General features: G+C 35.2%; 1 protein-coding gene across 4 annotated transcripts in view; it reads left to right on the top strand.

Annotated features, from left to right (window-relative positions):
• The window catches only part of CTNNA3 (catenin alpha 3), a 1,667,940-nt gene that overhangs the window by 430,281 nt on the left and 1,213,462 nt on the right, over window positions 1-24,197 (top strand). For all 4 annotated transcript variants that reach the window (XM_057505911.1, XM_057505908.1, XM_057505909.1 and 1 more), the window contains exon 6: window positions 1,121-1,384. In XM_057505911.1, the coding sequence (XP_057361894.1) occupies window positions 1,121-1,384 (264 nt within the window). The remainder of the gene's footprint in view (window positions 1-1,120; window positions 1,385-24,197) is intronic.

The raw sequence follows: 24,197 nt of genomic DNA, 5'->3' as shown, positions 1-24,197 counted from the left end.
ACTGCCCAGATATGTAGGATGTTACCTAATTTGATTTTGTTTGTTGTTTCGCATGATTGGACTGGGACTCTGGGCTTTTGGAGAGAATATCAGAGAGGTGAAGTGCTCTCCTTATCCCAGTATATAAAGGGGTACGTGATATCCATGTGACATCATTGATGATCATGTTAACCTTCATCACTTGGTTAAAGTAGTCTTTGCCAGGGTCTTTCACTGTATCTTGAGATAGTTTTGATCAACTATCACTTATACTGGACTTTCTCTTTCCTCTCTTCCCACTGTTTGGAATACTTTTATTCATATTTACTGCAAATGTCATGTCTGCGGAAATATCTTCTCTGATCAGCCAAGCTAAATTGGCTTTCTCTTCTCCTGTCAGTCTTTATGACATTTCACCTTTGTATTTTCTTCATAGCATTTATCATTACCTGAAATTGTCTTATGAATTTGTTTATCTGGTTTAGTATTTGTTGATAGGCCCCCTTCCCCTCAAACAAGAACATAAGCTTCAGGAGAACAAGGTCTTTATAGAATTGTTCACATCTGTATTGTTGACATCTAGCACAAGGCTGGCATATGGGAAATAGTCAATAATTATTTGTTGAATAAATGTCAAGGAAAGAAAGATCCAGGACTAATTTATTAGTAAGTATTTCTGGAAAAAAAAGTGGAAAATAGCTTAATGGTGGGAGGTTCAGTTTAGTATTCTTAACTGAAATGGTTTAGTTTTAATGAAAAGGTTAAATGCAATCATCAGCATCTATGGAAATGGGTAATCAGCATCTTTATAATTCAAGTTCTCTTATAATGCACTTCATAATATGAATGCCAGAGTATTTTTCTGACTTATAAGCATATGACTGACAAATGTAAGATCTACTCGGTTAGATCTGCACCATTGTGACCTTTATTTGCTAATTAGTTCAGCTTTCCTATTTCAGAACTTGTAACAGAATCTGAAGGAGTATAGAAATAACTGAGGCCTTTGATTTTAACCTATAGCTGACTTCTTAGTGTCTATTATCTTTTCATTTATTTTGACAGATAAATGGGTGCCTTTGTATAAATCTTTCTTTCACAACCCATTGTAAGGAAGCTCTCTTTTTATTTTCCTCCACAGGACTTAAAATCTCCAAATCAGAGGGATGAAATTGCAGGGGCCCGGGCCTTGTTGAAGGAGAACTCCCCACTCTTGCATTCAATTTGTTCAGCTTGTTTGGAACATTCTGATGTTGCCTCCCTGAAAGCCAGCAAGGACACAGTTTGTAAAGAAATTCACAATGCCCTGAATGTAATTTCAAATGCTTCACAAGGCATCCAGAATATGCTGACCCCACCAGAACCTCAGGCAGCAACCCTGGGAAGTGCCCTTGATGAGCTTGAGGTAAGTTGAGAGAAAGGTAAAATGTGATTTGATGTCCCAATATCAAAATAAACAGTCATGTGTTTTCAGATTCATGTGTTGGAGTTTCGAGTATGAGTAAATAAAAATCCAGTTACCCAGTCAATTTCTGTCATCTTCTTGTGTCTTCCAATTAATTGATTAGCAGGAGAATATTCTATCAGTGGACATCTGAGTCCTCTATATCTCTGTCAGGGAAGTCAATGAATTTGAATTTGAATTGTTAATTAGATTGAAGCAATGGTTTTATTTTACACAAATTAACTTATGAAATGTAGGATTTATTCATTTCACATATACTGTTCTTTTTGTGCTTGGAATGTAATTAATTGAGTACTGCCTTAGTGAAGCTTACATTCGAACAGGAGAATATAGGCAAAACCAAAAAAATATAAACACTGTAAATAGGTGAATTGTATAAAATGTTATCTTGAGAAAGTGAGATGTTATCAAAAGCTTGAGGGAACTTAGAAAACAGGTAGATAGAGCTCTAGAACAAAGGCTTAAAAATATGCCTCCAGTGTTTAAGTGACAGCACAGAAAGCAGGGCGCATGAGTGGGGAGAAGGAGGGAATGAGTAGCAGGAGCTGAGGTCAGAGACCCAGTGAGGCCAGGTTATGGAGGGCTGTCTAGGCCTTTGAAGATTCTGGGTTTTTCTGCAAGTTAAATGGGATCCACTGTAAGGTTTTAAGCTGAGGTGCCACACACTGTAATTTGAGTCTTAAAAGGGCTACCTTGGCTGCATGTGAAACCTAGACTGAAGGGGAACAAAGGGAGAAGGTGAAAAGCCATGCAGGAGGCTATTGTAATAACACAGGTTCTATCCTTATACTTCACATGCACCACCACATGCATCTCCATTTCCATTTTAGTTTGGACCAGGAAGGCACCAGAGAATATTAAGGCTAAATTTTGTTAAATAGAGCCAACTGGATTTGATGGAATGGATGTGGTATGTGAGAGAAAGGGAGGAATCAACTGCATTGCTGGCTGTGTCTTGCAGAAGCACACAATGGACAGAGTTTAGGATACAAGGTATTATTAGGATTTAACATGTGTGAAGGGAAGAGGGAGGGAGCAGGACTGAACAGAATAAGAATTTTCCCTGGGAGCCAGACCTACAAAGCCTGGGTCAATCAGCAGGGAGCTCTGGAGAGAGTGGGGCCCTTGAGTGTGCTTATCAGCCAGAAACAGTCAGGCCTTTACACCTCTTCCACTCACTGGAAGCAGGTTCCCCCACCCTGGGAAGGGTCTGATCTTCAGGGATGGGGATGAGAAGCAGCTCCTGTAGCTGAGACCAGACCCTGAAAGGAATTGACAGCTAGGTTGTCTGTTGGCCTCACTCCCCACAGCTGGGCATCAAGTCCTACTTGGAAAGGGAAGTACACCTCTGTGTCTACCAGAGAACTACACGGTTTTGTGTTTTAGGGTTCTTTTTTTTTGGCTTGAGTCACTGGATAGAAGAAGTTTTCATCAACTATGATGGGGAAGACAGGGTGAAGCCAGTTTTGAGAGGAAGATCAGAAAGTCAAATTTCAACATGTTGAATTTGAGATATTTATCAGACATTCAAGTATGATGTCAGAGATCATTGGCTGTCTAAGTCAGACATGTAGTTGCTTACTGGGAAGCAACATAGTGTAGAGCTTAAAGATAAGGATTCTGGATTCCAAATACTTAAGTTCCTATTTACTTCCCATGTGATCTTAAGAAAGTTTTTTTATTTAATTCTCAGTTTTCTTACCTATAAAATGGGGATAATAATAGGACTTACAGTGTTGTCAGAATCAGTGAATTAATAATACATATAAAAATGCTTAGAGCAGTGACTTGCACAAGTTAAGTGCTCAGTAAATCTGTTTTCACTGTCATTAGTGGAGATGACTATCTTGAGGCAGATCCTTCCATAATGAAGAAATAAATGCAGTTAAAACCTCTAAAGTTTCACTAATAACTTAAAAAATAAACTAAGCACATAATGTATAATTCTTATATTGTTCCAAGGAATATTATTTTCCTGATAAACTTATCATGGAAATTCAATTCATTTAAATTTAGAATAACTTTTCTATATGCTTTTCCTTTATTTACATGTCTTTTAACAGATGTCTTCATTTCTAATCTAGCATCATTAAATTCTTGATTTTAGCATCCATGTGAAAATTTATTAAGTTACAAATTATTTGAATCTGTGTGGAAGTTTTAGGAACTATTTGTTTAAATAAGGTAGAAGATTAGTGGTGAATCTTTAACACTACCCCATCACCTAACTGAGTACCAAGCACTCTAAACTTGTCTATTATCTGCTGTTTTGTCTTCATAATAAGATTGAAAACTCCTTGTGGGCAAGATTATGTTTCTTACTAACTTTATATCTGCAATTCTAGAAAAATATTAAGTTCCCTATACATTAAATGTAACATTTCTTGATAGTTAACACTTAAGATGAATTTGTCACTTAATTATTACCACATTCCTATAAGATAAGTATTTTTATTTTCCTTTCACAGAAAATAGGACTGATACTTCTGTAAGTTATGTAATTTGCTCAAGTCAGAAGGCTAGTGAGTAGCAGCTGCCAGGATATGAATCTCATCTTTCAGATTCTAGAAGATATTTCTAGCTTCTGTGCTGTATTGAATCTCACAGATAGAACTTAATGTGCTTCATTAAAATTCAGCACAGTTTACCTCAGTTTTTAGTCCATATGAACCATCAGGGAAATTAGAAGTAACCAAATCCAAAAGATGGAGTAACTTATTAGTGAAAAGGCTTTGTACATGCGTCATTCAAGTAGAAATAGTCTCTTTTGGGAAGTGGCTAGTATGGTGAGGTAAAGTCTGTGTATATGAGGTGAAATAGGATTATATATCACATTTTTCATTGGATTGGCTAAACAGGATTGTGTCAGGAAATGCTTGCATAAGAGGCCCAGTTTATCCCAGGCTCTGCATTTTATATTAGGATTATAGAAGACAGATTTCCATATTATTTTTCCTTCTGGGATTTCTTCTCTTTTCTCACTTTAGTTGAAAGTGATTGCTACAGGCAAGAAATGCCAGTGGTTGGAGAGGAGGAGAAACTGTGTGTGTTGCATGTGTGTGTGTGTGTGTGTGTGTGTGTGTAGCTTTGATGGGAGTGGATGTAGACATAGTTATGGAGTCATCCTTTTCTCAGCGTAAGCGGCCAACTGCTTCTGAACAAGGTGGGAATCCCAAAGACATTTCCCTGAAATCCTTACTGTTTCAATGACCTTTGAAATTCAGTTTCAGTCAAAGATAAAGATTCTCAAGCTAGTACAAAATGCCTGAATTATATATATTTTTCATATATGAGTTATAAATAGCTACTAAGGCTGTCTGAACTAGATAAAGCAGAATTTATTGAGCATTTAGCCTTTTTAAATGACTTTGTAAATTAAATGGTTGCACTTTTCTTTATTTACAGAAGGCTGTCTTGGTTAAAGGATCCAAAATAACCTTTGTTCTATCTTGCTTCTGCAAATGTAATACTATGAAATAAATCGATGTAGTAAGTACTCTATTGGGAGTAAGTCTCATTAAATGTTTACAGTGTGGAAATGTATCAGAGCACTTATTCAACAGCTGCCATGCTGAAGTTTTGTTAAATCTTACATTCTGGTTCATGGCTGGTTTTAGATACAAAACCTGAGATTTATTGGTGAGAAAATAGAAGTTGAATTAGAATAGAGTTTGTACAGGCTAAACTGATTGATTTATTGGAAAGGCTAATGTGAATTACAGGGTGTTCCTTCTGTATTTGCAACTGAGTGAGCATTGAGAAGCGTCAAAATGTAGGTCAACAGAATTGTGAAAATATCTTTAAGCAAGAAATTTTGCTCATGAAAATTGCTTTGAAACTCCAGGTCCACTAAAGCACATTTTCTCTTGGGCAGAGAGTAAAACTAGCTATTGTAATCATGGTCCACAAGAGTTTTGCAGATCCCCTTGTGGTAACGATGATAGTAACACAGGAGTTTTGTAGTATTTTCTCATTTTCAAAGTGTTGTCATATTTATTTTCATTTTAAATATATTCATTGATGTATCATCATTCATTTATTTAGTTATGCATTGTTGTAGCCCCAACAACTAGAACAATAACCTATACATAGTAAGTTCTAAGTGAATATCAATGAATGAAGAAAGGAAAGAATACAGGAATGCTGTATGTTGTTTTGTAATTTGGAGTGAAGAGCATTTTTTCCTTTATTCCTGTTTTTCCCTCTTTTCTCCAATTGGTAGTATATCTACTTGGGGCATTTGGCTCTACTTTGCTTAATTTTTAACTGGGACATGAATTTATAGTGAGAGAAACCACTAGAAACATATCTAAGTGATGTGCTGCTCAGATTCTTTTCTCTGATAGGAGAGCACAAAGAGAAAAAGATCTGTTCTCAGAAGCTATCTAGCTTTAGCTTAGGTTCCCTGCAACTGCCAAGATATGCTGCCTTTTACTAATAGTAATAGTTTTGAGGAATATAGTCCTTATATTGCTATGTTTTCTTATATTCTTATGTTTCAGAAAATAGGAGCTCCCTCAAACAGATTAGCATTTAGGAGCTAAAGGAAAATAGGCATCACTGATACCTAGAAGCACTCTAATATAATTCTTAAAAAAAGATTTGGTTTCTAGAAATATATTAAACTAACAGAAGCTAAAAGTGGATAAAATATTTTTAAATACATGGATATCTGATAGATGAATGAGCAAAATTTGTTGAGGCCAATCACATACGAAGAACACAAACCCAGACTAGGAAGTCAACACCAGCATTGTGTTGGGAGATGTGGGAAACTTCTCTTCCACATTGTTATGATGACTTATAGCTTGAATTTTGAAAGACCATGAGTGGAGGACAAAAGACAAAGCCTATATTCTGCCAGCTGGAAAGTCAGATGAGACCCTGGCCTGAAGCTGAGAATCCTTAAATTTGATTACCTTCTTGAATGAACAACACTAGCCCCTAGAGCAGGAGATAGTAGGAGAACTTGGCTGGCTTAACCTTGGCTCTGGGTAACTCAGAAAAAAGAATACTAACCATATTGGACATTTTCTAACAATGAGTTTGTCCTTATCTGTATCAAAAGCCATATTATCTGTAAAGCTTCTAAAACCCCAGCTGAAAATTTAATTTAAAGTTGGCTGTCTAGGCCATAACTCCAAGTACCTGCCAGAAATAAACTCAAGTTCACTCTGCACTTTAAACCCAGTCCACAAAATATTCTCATACAGGCCCAAGGAAAATAAGTTCTCACAAGACACACAGATAAGCAGGCCATCATGAATGAGACTTTGCAGAAAAAAAACCCTGCAGAATCAGATCTGCAAACATGGTAGAATTTGAAATTACAAGATACTTAATATAAATTAGTATGCTTAATATACATTATTATTATTTTTATTCATTAAAGTACAAGGAATTTGATAAAGGAACAATAGACTGTCAAAACTGGCCAGGCAAAACTATCTAAAATGAAAAATATAATCATGAAAAATTCAATACTTAGGTAAAACAGGAGATAAGATAAAGAATTAAATATCTAAAAAAATATATTTGAAAAGTTCCATAGGGAGACACAAAAATAGAAAATACTTTATTTAAAAGCAGTTAAGATATATGGAGGATGGTGTGACAAATCCTAAAATATTCTAAGACTCAGAAGAGAGAAAAATACAAAAAAAAACATAAGAATTTCCTAGAACTGATGGATGATACCATCTCCATGGCTAAGAAGCCCAGTAACTACAAAGCAAGACAGATTAAAAGAGACCTATATTACACATATTGAGGGGAAACTGAAAAACACCAAAGACAAAAGTAATATTTTTAAAAGAAAATGGGGAGATACTTATTTTCAACAAGATGGCAGAATAGGAGGCTCCTGACTCTCCCTCCACCCATGAGCACAGTGAATAAACAACTACACATGAAGAAATCACCTCTGAGAGAAATCCAGAAACTGCACATTGGGCAACTGAGAAAATACCCCATCAAAACAGGTATGAAAAGCTGAGACACATTCTCATCAAAACTTCACCCCTAACACACTGCTGTGCAATTGAGAGGGAACCCCCATCTACCAGCTTCACCTTGAGCAACAAATATTTGACCACATATCTGTCACTCCAGTTTTTATGGCTGTGCCAAAAAGAGTCTCCTAATTTGTCTATCTTTGGGAGCTGACTGGGTCTGCTATTTGCTAGTCCAATGGGACTATAGTGAACAAAGAGGCAGTTCTATACAGGCATGCAAGCACTTCCTGTGGCTTTTCCCCCTACCTTAGAGCAGAGTGAGTAAGCATTTAAAGCCCAGCTCCCAACTTCTCCTCCTCACTTTTAAGGTCCTGACTTTTCTAGCTGCTGACGAGGGTCTGGCTTCTAACTCAGCTCTTTCACAGAGGTAATAGGGCGGGCATTCACTAGTCCCTTAGGAGTTTGAGCTGGTGTGTGGGCACTTCCCAGGGCTCCTCCCCTGGCTTGCTCCAGTGAAATAATCAAGTCACCAATTTATCCCTGGAGGGAATTGACTGCACTTTTATTGTCCTGACTTTTCTGGCTACTGCCTGAAGCCTTCTAACTTGCTTGCCTGTGGGAGCTAGTAGGGCCCCAAATCCCCTAGTTCCCCAGGGTCTACACAGAACAAAGTGCAAGTTTTGAAGGGCCATGCTTGCTCTTCCTGCAATTCTTTCCCCTGGCTTGCTCTAGCAGTAATACCCAGCTTCTAGTTTCTGCCTGAAAGAGGTTAGAATGCACATTTGAAAAAATTGAAGTATAGCTAATATGCAACATTATACTGGTTTCAAGTATATAGCACAGTAGTTCAAAACACACATTATTAAATCCTCATCCCCAACTAATGCAGTTACTATCTGTCAGATAGTAACACAGAAAGATATTACAGAAACATTGGTTATACTTTCCATGCTGTACTACATTCATGTGACCAGCTTCTTAGACTGCACATCTTGTGTCCCAGCTTTTCCAGTTAGAGCAACAAAAAGGTTTAAGAAGCATCCACAATCTCTGGGTGAGCGGATTATTGAGATTTATCACCTATGTGAGTCTGGGATCTGAACTGGGAGAGGTGATTAAATTATTTAATGTACAGAAACCTAGACAGAAAGTCATATAAAATGAAAAAACAGGGAAATATTCTAAATAAAAGAGGCAAACTAAATCTCTGGAAACTGACACTCATGAAATGGAGATACGTGATTTATCTGAAAGGTAATTCAGAAGAATGGTCACAAAGATGCTCTTTGAGATCAGGAGAGCAATTAGTGAAAATTTCAACATAGAAAATATTAAAAAACAAAGAAACATGAATCATAGAATTTAAGATACAGTGACTGAACTGAAAAATTCACTAGGGAGGGTTCAACACAGACTAGATAAAACAAAAGAAAGGATCAGTGAACTTGAAGAAAGGCCATTGGAAATCATCTAGTCAGAGGAGCAAAAACAAAAAGTAAAAAAATTGAAGTTAGCATAAGGATCTTAGGGTATATCATCATATAGATATACACACACACACATACATACATTATGGGAATCTTAGGAGAAGAGAGAAAGGGGCAGAAAGCTTATTCAAAGGAATAATGGATGAAAACTTTCTAAGTCTGAGGAAGGAAATAGACATCCAGATACAGGAAGTCTAAAGAATATCAAAAAAGATGAACCCAGAAAGATGTACACCAAGATATGTTATAATCAGGTTGTCAAAGTTAACGACAAAGAGAAATTTGCAGCAAGAGACAAGTGACTTGTTAGATAATAGAGTACCTCCATAAGACTATCAATGGAATTTTCAGCAGAACTTTTGTAGGCTAGAAGGGATGTGATGATATATTAAGTCTTGAATGAAAAAACTGCCAGTCAGAAACACTGTGCCTGGCAAACCTATCCTTCAGAAGTGAAGGGAGTGACAGGAGGATAAAGACTTTCTCAGACAAACAAAAGCTGAAGGAGTTCATAATCAGTAGATTTACCTGAAAATAAATGCTAAAGGGAATTCTTCAAACTGAAATGATGGGGCATTAAACAACAGTATAAAAGCATAAGAAAGTATTAAACTCTTTAGAAAAGGTAATTGCATAGATAAAACAGAATACTGTATTATTATAATGGTGGTGGGTAAATCACTTTTAATTCTTGTATCAAAGCTAAAGAGAAGATATTAAAAACTATAATGTTAATGGATACACAGTTTTAAAAGATTTGCATTGTAAAATCAATAGCATGTAATGTGAAGAGGGAGTAAAAGTGGAGTTGAATCAAGAGAACAGAAAATCCTAACAAACCAAAAAAAAAATAAGGAGACTGAAGCAGTAATCAAAACCCATTCAAATAAGGAAAAAATGGGCATTTTTTTGGAAGCAAAAACACTTAAAACCTATTTTATGAGTCTAGGATCACCTGGACTAAAAAAAAAGAAAAGATGTAAGTATGTGTGAATTTATAAGCAGAAGAAATAGCAAACATGTAAGTTTACTATTGCTCAAATATTAATTTTTATGAAGGATTAATAGTTATGTATACTTTGCATAATTGAAATTAACAGAATTAATGTGCCTAGAAACAGTAGTGTAAAATTATGGAATAATGGAATAAAAGTTAAATGTTCCAGGATCTTAGTACTTTTTGGGGAAAGAATAAGGTATTGATTTACTTTAGATGTAAATTTAAGTAAGCATGTTAAAACAGCTAGAGAAAGTACTAAGAAATGTATAGCAAGAGACAGTATAATTTGAAAACAAGGAGAAAGGAAAAATGGGATGAGAAAATAAACTCAGTCAATCCAAAAGAAGTATCAAAGGGAGGGAAAAGAAACCCAGAAAAACAGGACAAATAGATAGTAGAAAATATAATAAAATTAATCCAAATATTTCTGTACTTATTAATGTACAAGAAAATGATTAGCTTGGAACAGAAAACAAAATCTAGCTATATGCTGTTTGTAAGAACTCACCTACAACATGTAAGCAGGGGGCATTTGAAAGTCAAAGGATGAAAAAAATATATCCAACAATTCCTAACCAAAGAAAGCCATGTAGCTATAGTAATAATTGTCAAACTAAGTTGCTAATGATGACTACTATCCAGTGATAAAAGTTAAGTTCACAAGGAGGTTGTAACACATACTTTTCAAGGACACATGGAAAATTAACAAAAGCTGACCACTGACTAAGCCAATGCTTTTCAAAAAACTAGTATCAAACAGGCCACCTAGAAATATATTTAGATAAATAAGTCAAACTACTCCACTATTTGGAATCTTTTTTGAAAAGTGCATCTGTGTAACTCCTGGGTCAAAGAATAACTTATAATTGAAAGTAAAAATACAACTGAGAAAAATGCAAATGTAAACAACAAAATTTGAGGGATTTAACTGAAAGGAGTATAGAGGGAAGTTTATCACTCAAGATACATTAGGAAAGAAGAAAAACTGAAAATTAATGAACTAAGTTTTGACTTAGAGTTAGAGCACAATACAAGAAACCTAGAAGGAATTAACTAATAAAAGTAAGAGTAGAAATTAATTAAATCACAAGTGAAGATCAACAAAACCAAGTGTGTTTTTTGAAAAGACTTATAAAATTGTCAAACTGATGGTGTGACAGATTAGGAAGACTGAGAGCAAACAGAAATACAGCATATAAGAATGGAAAAGGGAGCATAACTATGGATAATATTACTAAATATTCAAAATACTATAATAATAAGGATATTATGCACAAATTTATACTGATAAAATGAAAATTTGGGTGAAATTTGGAAAAATTCCTAGGAAAATATAGCTTACCAAAACTGACTCAAGAATAGACAGTGTAAAGTAAGGAAATTAGTAGTTAACAGTTGTTACTCAGGTAAACTCTAGACTGAGATACCTTTACAGAGGAGGACTACAGACCTTTCTGGGGTTTTGTAAATATGTATCTACAGTATCTTACAACACCAAAGAAGTATCAGTTTTCCAACTCATTACATAAAGCTGGTGAAACCAATACCAACAAAACACATATCAGATAAGGAAGGAAATTCACATGTCAATCTAAGGATTGAGGCCTTTACCAGAATGTGAACAACTTGTTTAACAATAAATAGATACTTTATTATGACAAAGCTGAATTTATTCTGCTTTGTGATGTTACTTCAGTGTTACAGCATCAACTGATATTATTTACAACATAGAAAAACTGTATTTTAATCTTAGAGGCTACAGAAAACATTAGAAAAATTCAATATGATTTTTTAAAACTTGTAGCAACTTAAGAACAGAAGTGAATTTTTCTAAACTTAATAAAGGGTTTTTATAAAATTCTACAGTATACTTCATCCTTATATTTGAATCATTTAAACTATTCCCCTTAAAATTAGGAATGAGGCCATAATGAAAATGAATAAATTATAGTAATATACGTTAACATGAATATCAAATCATAAACCTTTACCAAAAAAAAGCAAGCTATGTAAGAATCCATACAACATTTTCAATTTGCATAAAGGTTGAGAAATGCTAAACTAAGCCATATATATATGGCCACCTATATATACATATATATATATACATACTACATTTTTATATAACATTAGTGTTATACTTTTAGTGGTACAAATGTGGTAGGCTATAAAAAGAAAGAAGAGAATAATTAATGCAAAATTTAGGAGCAGAGCGGGTGGGGAGAGGGAGGGTACATAGCCACACTGAGAGCTTTAAAGCTACTGGGCATATTCTTTTTTCTTAAACTGAGTTGTTACATGTATGTTTATTAGTATTAATTATCTTTACTCATAATATTCTTATGTATGAAGTAGGTGATGTTATAACCTACTTCTTAAATTTAACAAATATTTGCTAAATGAATTCTGTGTGAGGAATTTTGCTGTGTACTGGCTTAATAGTGTAACTTAAAATTGCAGTAGTTAGTGGGCTTATCTGCACATTTAATTATTAGGACCCAATTATCCAGGAGAACAAGGATTTTTTGTACTTTATGCAGGGACCTTTGTACAAGGTCAGGGATTATTTGTACTTTATGCAGTAGTAAACGACTCTTCTGTCAAGTTGTGTAACTTGTGCAAACTCAAATAAATTAGGAATTAGAAGAGTTATAACTTGAACTTATTTCAGTGACCCTCTTCCCCCAATAATTGCCCTTTCCACATAATAACTCTTGTGACAAATGATGAACAGTGTTGGAATTCAATTAGGTCTTGAGTCTAATATATTTATTTATTGATGCATCTGCCTTTCCCTACTTGATGAGTTGTATGAATAATGATATTCACATTTATATTCTCTTCTGCCTAGCACAGTGCCAGATACATAGTAGTTGCTTAATAATTATTTGTTGAAAAGACAATGGATTGTTGTTATTTAAGAACCTCATGAGAGAGTTTAATGCCTCTAGTCAACATTTACCCAATAAGGACAAGATTTCTTTCTTCTTGACAATTAAAAATAGAAAGGATTGAACATCTTGTAAATAAAATACATGGATAATAATGATTGCTAGACCTTGCTTGCTCTCTTGGTTTCTTGGGACTATTAAATATATGTTGTACATTGTGTTATGGAGAATGTTTAGCTTTTATCATTCCATGAACCTGATATCAAGCTTAGAGAAGCCTTTCAGGTGGCCAGATATAATAATTTTCTTTCTTTTCTCCAAAACTTGGGAAAGTTAAAACTGAGATCCAGAGCAGTTTTAAAACAAATTCTATACAGTATTTGTATTATGAGTTTCATTTTCATTAGTTAACCATCAATATTTATTAGCTAATGTTCTCTTTTCCCACATTGTCATATATTTTATGGAACTAGAAAGGAATAAAAGAAATTGTCTCTGATTCTAAGAATTGCACACCTGTTTAGGAAATGAGAATAACAGAAACCAAACTACTAGAGTCTAACACAGTAGAACTCTTCCTTCAAATTCCTACCCTCATGTTACTCATTGGTTTCTCTAGGAAGATGACTGTAGGATGGAATTTAGTGCTAGTTAGTGTTAGTTTAGTGTTGATTAGGGAGTGCCTTAGTGGGAAATATGAATGAGAAGGAGCATAGAAGAAAAATAAATATGGGAGACAATACAGAGATTGTGTAATAGGAATAGACCATTTACCCTTAATACTGGTTGGAATTTTGCTTCGGAAAGTTGGTTTGAGGCATGATAGAGAGCCTCAAAATAGAGGAGTTTTGTTTTTATTTATTGTTATTTATTGACCAGCCTGTATGCATAATGGACAGTTTGCTGCTTGATTTGATATATAGAATTTTGCAGAACATAAAACTTTCAGATGTCCATGGAACCTTCACCAAAATGGATCAAAGGCAACAAAGAAAAGTTCAATAACTTCTGCAAAGTAGAAAAGAAGCAATGGAAGAATGACATCAAAAACGTGTCTTCCTTCTTTTTATAAATCTAAATTTGTAAAATCTGACTTTGTTCTTTGTAAAGATTTCTTTGGTATATAATTATTTAATTACTTTCAAATTTAGTTAATGTTTGCTTTTATTATCTTAACTCCTTTCGAATTTGTGAAGGTTTTGTTGTTTTTTTTATAATATTGCAAGTATATTTTCTTTAGTTTATCTTTAGTCTTCCTCTTTTTCCTTACTCATTTAAAAATAAATTCACTCATGGTGTCAGTTTTCCTATGGACACTTAATATTTGAAGGCAATACTTTATTTTTTTCAAAATAGGCATCAATTTTAACTTATATTTTTCTTTTTTTTTTCTGCCTAAGAGTCTCAGAAAGGTGTTTTAACATTTTTAATTTTATTTTTATTTGTTTTTGTCACCCTCTTGAAGTAATATCTAGTTTCACTGAATTTTGGTCAGAAATACAGGTTTTATTTTGGAAATATTTTCGGAATTTTTTCAAAACTTATAGAGATTATTTTTGTGGTTTAGTTAATCTATGTTTTTTTGTGAAAGTTGCATATGTATTTGAAAAAAGAGTATTTCCTTTGCTCAGAAGACAGTTCTAAAAAATCTATTATCTTGAGGTTTCTAATTGTAATAAATTATCTGCATATTTGCTCTTGTTTTCTACCTTGCTTGCTTGAAGGAGGGAAGTTGAAGTCCCCCATATTATAGTGGAATCCCATTTTTTCTTATATTTATATTTTTTTCCATACACTTAGGAACTTATATTACTAGTTTCAGAAATGTTCTTGATTCTTATAACTTCCTGATAGATGGTATCTTTTATCATTATAAAATGTTCATCTTTATCCTGTTTAACAGTGTCTCTTTTGAATTGTTTCATCTGATATTAATACTGATATCCCACCTTTTTTCTATTAGCTTAGCATTTTTCCAGTGTATTTTTGACATGAATTTTATTCATTTATGATTATCCATTTCATAAGGAATGCATGAATTTATTCCTTAAGATAATCATACAATTACAGAAATAGGTCAAGGAATCATTAATGTTCCTTTTAACTCCATCCCAATTCCGTTCTTATTGCCAGAGATAACTGCTATATAAGGGTTTGACATGTATTTTCCAGATACTTTTCTAGGCAGAGACACATTTTTTTGCTCTCTATTTTTTCTCTTCTGAAACTCCTATTAAGATGAATGTTGGCCTCTATGAATGAGTCTCCTAGCTTTTAATTTTTTTTATCATATTTTGCATATTCTTGCTATTTTTCCATTCTGGGAAAATAGAGTTCATTATGCTTTTCAAATCTTCAGTTATGTAGTATTTATATCTGCAATACCGATTTCAATTTCCCAGAAGATGGATGGTTTTATTGTGGCTATTCTTTTTATAGATATGATAAACATTTAAATCTCTGTGAGGATATTAATTATACTAATTGTATTTCCCTAAGAGTTAGTTCTTCTGTTTGTTGAGTTTGAGGCCTCTTTAATTCTCTTGGTGTTTCTCAAGTGTTTGGCAGTTAACCACTTGCATAATGATTGCTAGTGGAAGTGACGATTCCTGTTCCCCATTTAGATCTACTCTGATGATGGATCTTTTTCAAGAAGCAACTTTCCAGGTGATCCTTATGCACACTGAATGTTGAGAACCATTTATCTAGATTGTACAGTACTAGTAGCTGCAGTGTATTTTGCAGTTAAACTAAGTATTCATGTAATTTCCTTGCAGTCATTGTAAGATCCTATTACAGGAGTGCTAGGTCAAGCTGTTATACTATAGAAAGGAGAGTAAGGAGATGTAGGTACTTCTTTAGATCAAAAAAGCGGCTCATCTTCCTGGAGCAGGAGCTTCTTGTTCTTTGGGGTGGACATTGCCTAGCTTCTCTGGTCACAAAACTCACTCTGGGTCCTAAAGTTAGAACTCTCATGGAGCTGCTTAACCTGAATTCTGTGGTGATCCATATGTAGGGGATAAACATATATATAAAAATAAAACTTAACATTTTATTTAATTATTAATAGAGATGAGAAACTATACTAGTGCTGGCAATACTAAGACTGTCACCAATAGAAATTACAGATATTTTCATAACACATTACAAGTATGCAAAGTATCATTCATGCTTGTCACTACATCTAAATTTTGGGAAATATTAGATACAGTACTAGGTCTTGTTATTTCATGTGTTAATAGACAAATTTTAAAATATTTTTATAACTGTCAGTGTAATAGATTTCCTTTTAAACCTATGCCTTTTAATTTTATGCATTGCAGTCATTGTTTCAAGAGGAGGTTTGAGTTTTCACTAGACAGCCAGTGGAATCCAGGACACGACAAAGGTTAAGAATCCCTGTAAACTTGACTTGTGACTTCAGATCAGTTGCTGAGTCAGTTTTTTTCTGAGGGTGGAATATTGACTTAATTGTTCTGCCTTTTAATTACTTCGCAGATAGTATGTTCAATTTCCAAAGTCTCTTTTTCTGGATCACTGTTGGCAAGTTTTAATTTTCTGAAGTCTTTTATTTTTAAAGTGAAATTGCTCTTTTCTTAGTTTTGCTGTTAGCCTGCTCTTTATTTTCTTCTTCCCTCCCTTGCTTCCTTCCTTCCCCTTCATGTCCTATATTTTCCCTGCCTATCTCCCTTTTTCTTAATTTTCTCTTTTAATTTTTAATTTAGGAGTTAATATGTGTGCACATTTACAAATTTAAGTGATACAATGGTCTCTAATGAGTTTTGGGGAAATAAAATTAAAAACATCTCCTGCCAACCCAGAGAAACCTCTTCAGAAAGGTGGAAGAGAAGGAAAAGTTTTATTGTTGAATAAGCATTAAATCAGAATGCGATACGAATCACAGGCAGTCTGCTAAAGAGATTGCAGATACGGAAAGAAATCTCACCAATTCATGTAGCTAAGCAGATACAACCTGTTATATTTATGTTCTCAAGATAAATAATAACTAGACCTCAAATAAGAGGACTTGTCAGTGCTATTTGCATATATAGTTCACTTTAAATTAACCTGGTAATTGCAATGCAATATCTTAGTTTATTGCTTTTATCCATTGGAAAATTAAGCTTCTTATATCTTTATAATGAGAGAGGTTTGTAACTTGGAGCCAGCTGCCCATTGAAGTTAGGGTCTTACCCTTCCACAGAAGACAGGGTCGCTATCTTCTTTGATGCTTACATTTCAAAGAGATGGGCTCCCAGGTCCTTGAGAAAGACATTCCGGAGTAAAAAAGCTGGCAAGAAACTTATTTGTGTTTTTTAAGGAATTTATGTGCATTTTGAAAGGACAGAGAGAAAATGACCATGACAAGTTTTCTAAAGTAAATGAAAGAAAAGGGTGGGAGCAATTTCTTTTTGCCTCAGATTACTTTTCTTTTTTTGGTTTGTATTTATCCTTGTTTTTGCATCAGAAACAAGCATTTTAAAACCATTCCTTGTGTACCATTCCAGATGTAGTCTCTGTGTATACAAATGTGGATATAAATGAGGGATAAATTCCAAGCATAGTACCTGTTCTGCAAATGTTTGTTAAATTAGAAACATTCCAGGCTCTGTCAGCCTCGCAAGAAGCAATCAGGGAAGGCTTTATGGAATTGGAACTGAGCTGGGTCTCAAAGAATGGGGATAATTGTGGGAGGACATTTAATGGGGTTTTACAAACTTCAGCGCCTGAACAAACATAAAGCTTGGCAATATGGGTGGGCATATGGGACTCTTTAATGATGGTTTACCAACAAGAGAGTCCTTGTCTTTTTACATAGACTGGCAGAAAAACTTCATACAGGAACTTACCATTAATATGAACAGCAGAATGGAATTGATGGTAGTCTTACTTGGTACTGTCATTTCAGTTTGATTAATCAGTAAAGTAATGTGCTTTGTTTTGTTTAAGAACATATAAATGTATGTTTCTTATTAGTAGCAATTAGCACACTTTATAGTACTTATCTGGGATAAAAGTCCATTTAGTTCTAAGATATGCCTTAAAATTTCCTTTTAATAAAAATGTGTTTCCTTCATAGATAAATCACATTCTGATGTTCATATTTTCCTCTTTTAAAGAGAGGGCTAATGTTGCTCCTTTTCTGCAGTAATGAAATTAGGATTTCCAGCCCATGCTTCTAAGCACTATCCTGTCCACAGCAGGAAAAATGGTAGGTGGTTTGGCTTGGAAACCAAATTTGTGGGAACCATACTCAGTGTCAAGCTAAGAAATTTGGACTTTATTAAGTGGGGAATATGGGGAATATAGGTTTAGAGAAAATCAAAGAAATGTGGGAAGATTAATCAGTCTGATGGAGTTTTTTGCAGGGTTCGAGGGATGGAGGCAAGAAGAATCAAGAGGATTTTGACACATTTTCAGTAAAAATTAATAAGGAATAAAACTAGGGTAGCTGAAATGGAAAGGGAAGGAAAGTATAGATATAAAGAAGGAAAAATTGACAGCTTTGGTGACTATAAAGGATGAGAAGGGGAAGTGGCCCAGTTTGGGACAGTGGTGGCATCGCACCCTCAGTAGGAGGATGACCTGAGTTGGGAGAGGGAAGGTAACATGAAGGAAGGGAGACAGCCAACCAGAAATCAATACAAGCTTATGAGTATCCAAATATATTTTTTGGAGTTACTCTTATGAGGAGAAATCATTTGAACACAAGTATATATGGTACATGGACTTAAATAATTTACCATTTCTGTAACTATCCCTTAAAGAATATTAGTTAAAATTATTCCAAGTCAAAATAATTCTCTGGCCTCTAGTTTTACTTAAGTAGGGGTATCTGTGGTTCCCTTTTATAGCTGTAGATATAGGTATAGATACAATTAGTAATCAGATTCTAACAAAGCCTCTGGAAGATTATATTTACCATGTCAAGTGATCAATCACAGTCACTTCATTTCTGCCACATGCAGCAAACCTTATTGCTCGCATGGTCAACCTGCTGGACGAGGCTCTTTGTTCAAAATGGATTGGTACTTGTTTGAGAAATAAGCTGAGAATAAGCTGAAATCGAGAATGTGAAGTAGCCTATGAGAGTTATTAATCTATTTCTTATATTTTAAAATTTAGCAAAATATAATTTTATTGGTGTGCAGTTATATGAATTCTAGCTTTAATTTAAAGGCATCTGTTTTGCTTTAATCAATGTATGGGGGGTGGAAATTTTTAGAGTTTTTTGTTTTTAGGGCACAGTTTAATAAAATTTGGTTCGTGCTGTTGGTCATAGTAGAATGCCATGCTTTGCTCCTTAGGATGTTGATTACTGCTTTATTGGAGAATGTTACATAGTGGCCATGCTCTTCCTAGAGTCTGGCACCTACAGCTTTTGTTCATGGCAGGTGTTCACTGCTAAGTTTAAGACTGAGGGATGCCTAAATGCAGCCATGCATCTATCATTTACAAGCTTCTTTTTCACATTTTAGTATTTATAGTAGATCCGGAAAGACAATAGAGGTGGCAGGCAATTATATTTTGAAATGTCATTAAACTTGATGCTATGAGTAGAATTTCAAAGCTTGTTTTCTGAGAACAGTAAAAAGCAAAAGCAATCTTTGTAAATTCTAAACAGAAATCTTTTGTTGAAGATACTATTGACTGTGAAGAAAATATTGCCAATATGTTAGGTTTTATAAGTATGCTCAATATTTAAGAATGCTTAATGTTAAAGAAATAGCAAAAATGGCTCACATTTTCTTCCACAAATCTGGTGCGGTCTTCATGGATGTACAACGTGCAGTTGTATAGGGCCCCATGATTAGAAGGGTTTCATTTAGTTTACCTGTCTGAAGTTGCTATCTTGAAATTCAAATACATTTTAGACAAAGAGCCCTGCATTTTCATTTTGCACCGAGTCCCCAGATTGTATAACTGGTCCTGCCTAAATCCTTTGTTTACTGTCAGATTGGCCTGTGCTCTACTTAGTTCCCAAAACCTGATCTCAGCTCACTTTTAACATGTGAAATCCAAGATAGAACTGCAATTAAAGTGAAGCCTGCTAATTTAGGTTGATTACTGACATCTAAGCAGTTTGGACTAAGTGCAAGTTACATGCTCATAAGATCGCAGCTTTGTTAGCCACAAACGACCACTTCAAGTTAAATGGATAATTTAGCAGACAGGATCCAAAAGAGCAAAGACCAGGAGCCCTAGAGCAAAAGAAAAAAAAGAAAAGTGATGAATAGACATGAGGTGCCTGCAACACTCTCTGATTCCTCTCCAAGCCTACTATAAGCCAATCAACCAGCATATGTCATATCTTACAGATGGAAAAGCAGCCTGTGCAAATGTGTATAGTGCAGATGTGTGGCTCTGTCATGCAGCTGCTGGGGTTATATTTGTTAAGCAGCCCTCCTATGGCCTTAGTTTGAAGAAGGGTAGTAGCTTTGTGAGAAGTGGATTAATCTATTTGTTTCACTTGGAGACCATGTGTCTAATAGACATAATGTCTTCTTCAATGTCTAGAATGAGTCTGACTATATTTTTATTCTCACATTACTATCTTAGTCCTGTGACTATGAGGCTAGTATATGAGGTCCTTACAGAGAGAAAGGGAGCTCAGAGGCAGAGTGGGAATTCTGGGGATGGGTAAGGCAGTGTAACAAATAGATTCAGCCATGACCTGATGACCCAGGGAGTGAGAGAACATCAGCTGAGGTGAGTTGACCTCTTGGTGAAAGCAGATGAGAAATCATACGAAAGGCAATAAGAAAGGTCTGTTTTATTTGACATATTTTAATACTGAAGAATGTCTAAGTCTGAATATTCCTAATTTAAATGCAGGGCTTAAAATATTTGTAATAAGGTGTACTTTAGGGCATTTATGTTATAGTCTTCACTGAAAAGGTGAATTAAAAGTGTATACATGACCCTCTTTGCGGGTTGGAGAAATAAGGGAAGGGAAATAAACGGAGCACCATTGTGTACCTGGGACATGTCCTCTGTGCATGTTTGATTCATGAAGAAGCAGGAGTAGCCTGAATGGGGGAAGACATGAAAGTTTTGACATGCTGCAGACTCCCACTCACTGGTCCTCATCATGAAAGGAATTGGAGATAGGGTCACCTTACCTCTAGAAAACAGGCTACAATTTACCAAGAGCTTCCTTGGTACAATCTATGTTTAGGGGGAGAATTGCATTCAGTGCTTGTTGGCACTATATCAACCAAGAATCCTGCTCTGAAGGAATTTTATGCTTTTTTCGGGGAGCATCAAATTGCCTTGCCTTACTTTAAACATCTCCATAAATTGGGATGTTGGATGCTTCTACTCTTTTCATCAATGGTAAGAGTTCTCATTTCCTTTTGACTCATGTAATTCCTGAGGATATTTTGAAATTTTCACACACTTTTTCTTTGCCAGATCTTTAGAAATGAAACTAGCAGGCATGACCACAATTAAGTTTAATGGAAAGCCCTTCACATTTATAAACTCATCCAGACTACAGAAAAACAATTCTGTTCATTCTTTCTCTAATTAGTTTTCATTGCCACCCGATATTTCTTACCCGTTAGCTATCCTGATATATACCCCTGTTGGTCTCTCTCTAGATAAGGCACTCCCTCCAAGCACTGATTTTGGCCTTCATTTCAATACTTTTGTCTGCAAGGGAAAGGGAGAAAGAGTCCTTATCACAATTTTGCTTGGAGGTTGTTACAGTAAACTAGTGTTTTATGGCATCCTGATTAGTAAAATCTGAAATGGAGTCCAGTGATGAGATTTTCCTTCATGGCATTATGTGTCACTAAGTTTTTTAAAAATTAAGGTATCATTGATATACAATCTTACTAAGGTTTCACATGAGCAACATTGCGGTTGCTACATTCCCCCCTATTATCAAATGCCCATCACATATCTCATTACAGTCACTAACAGCATAGTAAGATGCTATAGAGTCACTACTTGTCTTCTTTGTGCTAAAATGCCATCCCCATGCCCCCCTATATTGTGTGTGCTAACCATAATACCCCTTAATCACCTTCTCCCTTCCTTCCCTCCCACTCTCCCATCCCCCTTCTCTTTGATAACCGCTAGTCCCTTCTTGGTGTCTGTGAGTCTGCTGCTGTTTTGTTCCTTCAGTTTTTACTTTGTTGTTATACTCCACAAATGAGGGAAATCATTTGGTACTTATCTTTTTCTTGGTGAAAGCAGATGAACTTATTCCACTGAGCATAATACTCTCTAGCTCCATCCATGTTGTTGCAAATGGTAGGATCTGTTTTCTTCTCATGGCTGAATAATATTCCATTGTATATATGTACCATATCTTCTTTATCCATTCATCTACTGATGGACACTTAGTTGCTTCCATGTCTTGGCTATTGTAAATAGTGCTGTGATAAACATAGGGGTGCATATATCTTTTTGAATCTGGGATCTTGTTTTCTTCAGATAAATTCCTAGGAGTAGAATTCCTGGGCCAAATGGTATTTCTATTTTTAGTTTTTTGAGGGACCTCCACACTACTTTCCACAGTGGTTGAACTAGTTTACATTCCCACCAACAGTGGGAGGATTGCCCTTTCTCCACATCCTCACCAGCACTCGTTGCTTGTCTTTTGGATGGTGGCCATCCTAACTCGTGTGAGGTGATATCTCATTGCAGTTTTAATTTGCATTTCCCTGATGATTAGTGATGTGGAGCATCTTTTCATGTGCCTGTTGGCCATCTGAATTTCTTCTTTGGAGAAGTGTCCGTTCAGATCTTCTGCCCACTTTTTAATCAGGTTATTTGCATTTTGGTCGTTAAGGTGTGTGAACTCTTTATATATTTTGGATGTCAACCCCTAATCAGATATGTCATTTATGACTATATTCTCCCAAACTGTAGGATACCTCTTTGTTCTGCTGATGGTGTCCTTTGCTATATAGAAGCTTTTTAGTTTGATGGAGTCCCATTTGTTTATTTCTGCTTTTGTTTCTCTTACCCAAGGAGATGTTTTCAGGAAAATTTGTGCATGTTAATATTCAGGAGATTTTTGCCTATGTTTTCTTCTAAGAGTTTAATGGTTTCATGACTTACATTCAGGTTTTTGATCCCTTTTGAGTTTACTTTTGTGTATGGTTTTAGACAGTGATCCAGTTTCATTCTCTTGCATGTAGCTGTCCAGTTTTGCCAAGACCAGTTGTTGAAGAGGCTGTCATTTCTCTATTGTATATACATGGCTCCTTTATCATATATTATTGGCCATATATGTGTGGGTTTATATCTGGACTTTCTATTCTATTCAATTGATCTATGGGTCTGTTCTTGTACCAGTACCAAATTGTCTTGATTACTGTGGCTTTGTAGTACAGCTTGAAGTCAGGGAGTGTGATCCCCCAGCTTTATTCTTCCTTCTCAGTATTGTTTTGGCTATTCAGGGTCTTTTGTGGTTCCATATGAGTGTTAGAACTATTCATTGAAGACTACTGTTGGTATTTTGGTAGGGATTGCATTGAATCTGTAGATTGCTTTAGGCAGGATGCCCATTTTGACAGTATTCTTCCTATACATGAGCATGGGATGTATTTCCATTTATTGGTGTCTTCTTTACTTTCTCTCAAGAGAGTCTTGTAGTTTTCAGGATATAGGTCTTTCACTTCCTTGGTTATGTATATTCCTAGATATTTTATTGTTGTTGATGCAATTGTGAATGGAATTGTTTTCCTGATTTCTCTTTATACACTAGTTCATCATTAGTATATACGAATGCAACAGATTTCTGTGTATTAATTTTGTATCCTGCAACTTTGCTGAATTCAGTAATTGAGTCTAGTAGTTTTGTGGGGGATTCTTTTTTTTTTTTGAAGTTACAGTTATTAATTAATTAGTTTGTTTGTTTATTTTTATGTGAGGAACATTATGTTTACTAGACTCCCCCCTTCATCAAGTCACCCCCACAAATCCCACAACAGTCACTGTCCATCTGCGCAGCAAGATGCCGTAGAATCACCACTTGTCTTCTCTGTGTTGCACATCCTGCCCTATGCCCCACCCCCACATTATACATGCTAATCATAATACCCCTCTCTTTTTCGCCGCCCTTATCTCTCCCTTCCCACCCATCCTCCCCAGTCCCTTTCCCTTTCGTAACTGTTATTCCATTCTTGGGTTCTGTGAGTCTGCTGCTGTTTTGTTCCTTCAGTTTTTCTTTGTTCTTATATTCCACATGTGAGTGAAATCATTTCGTACTTGTCTTTCACCACCTGGCTTATTTCACCGAGCATAATACCCTCTAGTTCCATCCATGTTGTTGCATATGGTAGGATTTGTTTTCTTCTTAGGACTGAATAATATTCCATTGTGTATATGTACCACATCTTCTTTATCCATTCATCTACTGATGGACACTTAGGTTGCTTCCATTTTTTGGCTATTGTAAATAGT

The sequence above is a fragment of the Manis pentadactyla genome, chromosome 8, assembly GCF_030020395.1.
Source record: "Manis pentadactyla isolate mManPen7 chromosome 8, mManPen7.hap1, whole genome shotgun sequence".
Lineage (NCBI taxonomy): Eukaryota > Metazoa > Chordata > Mammalia > Pholidota > Manidae > Manis > Manis pentadactyla.
The sequence above is the reverse complement of the archived record's forward strand: the minus strand, read 5'-3'. Positions and strand labels throughout refer to the sequence as shown.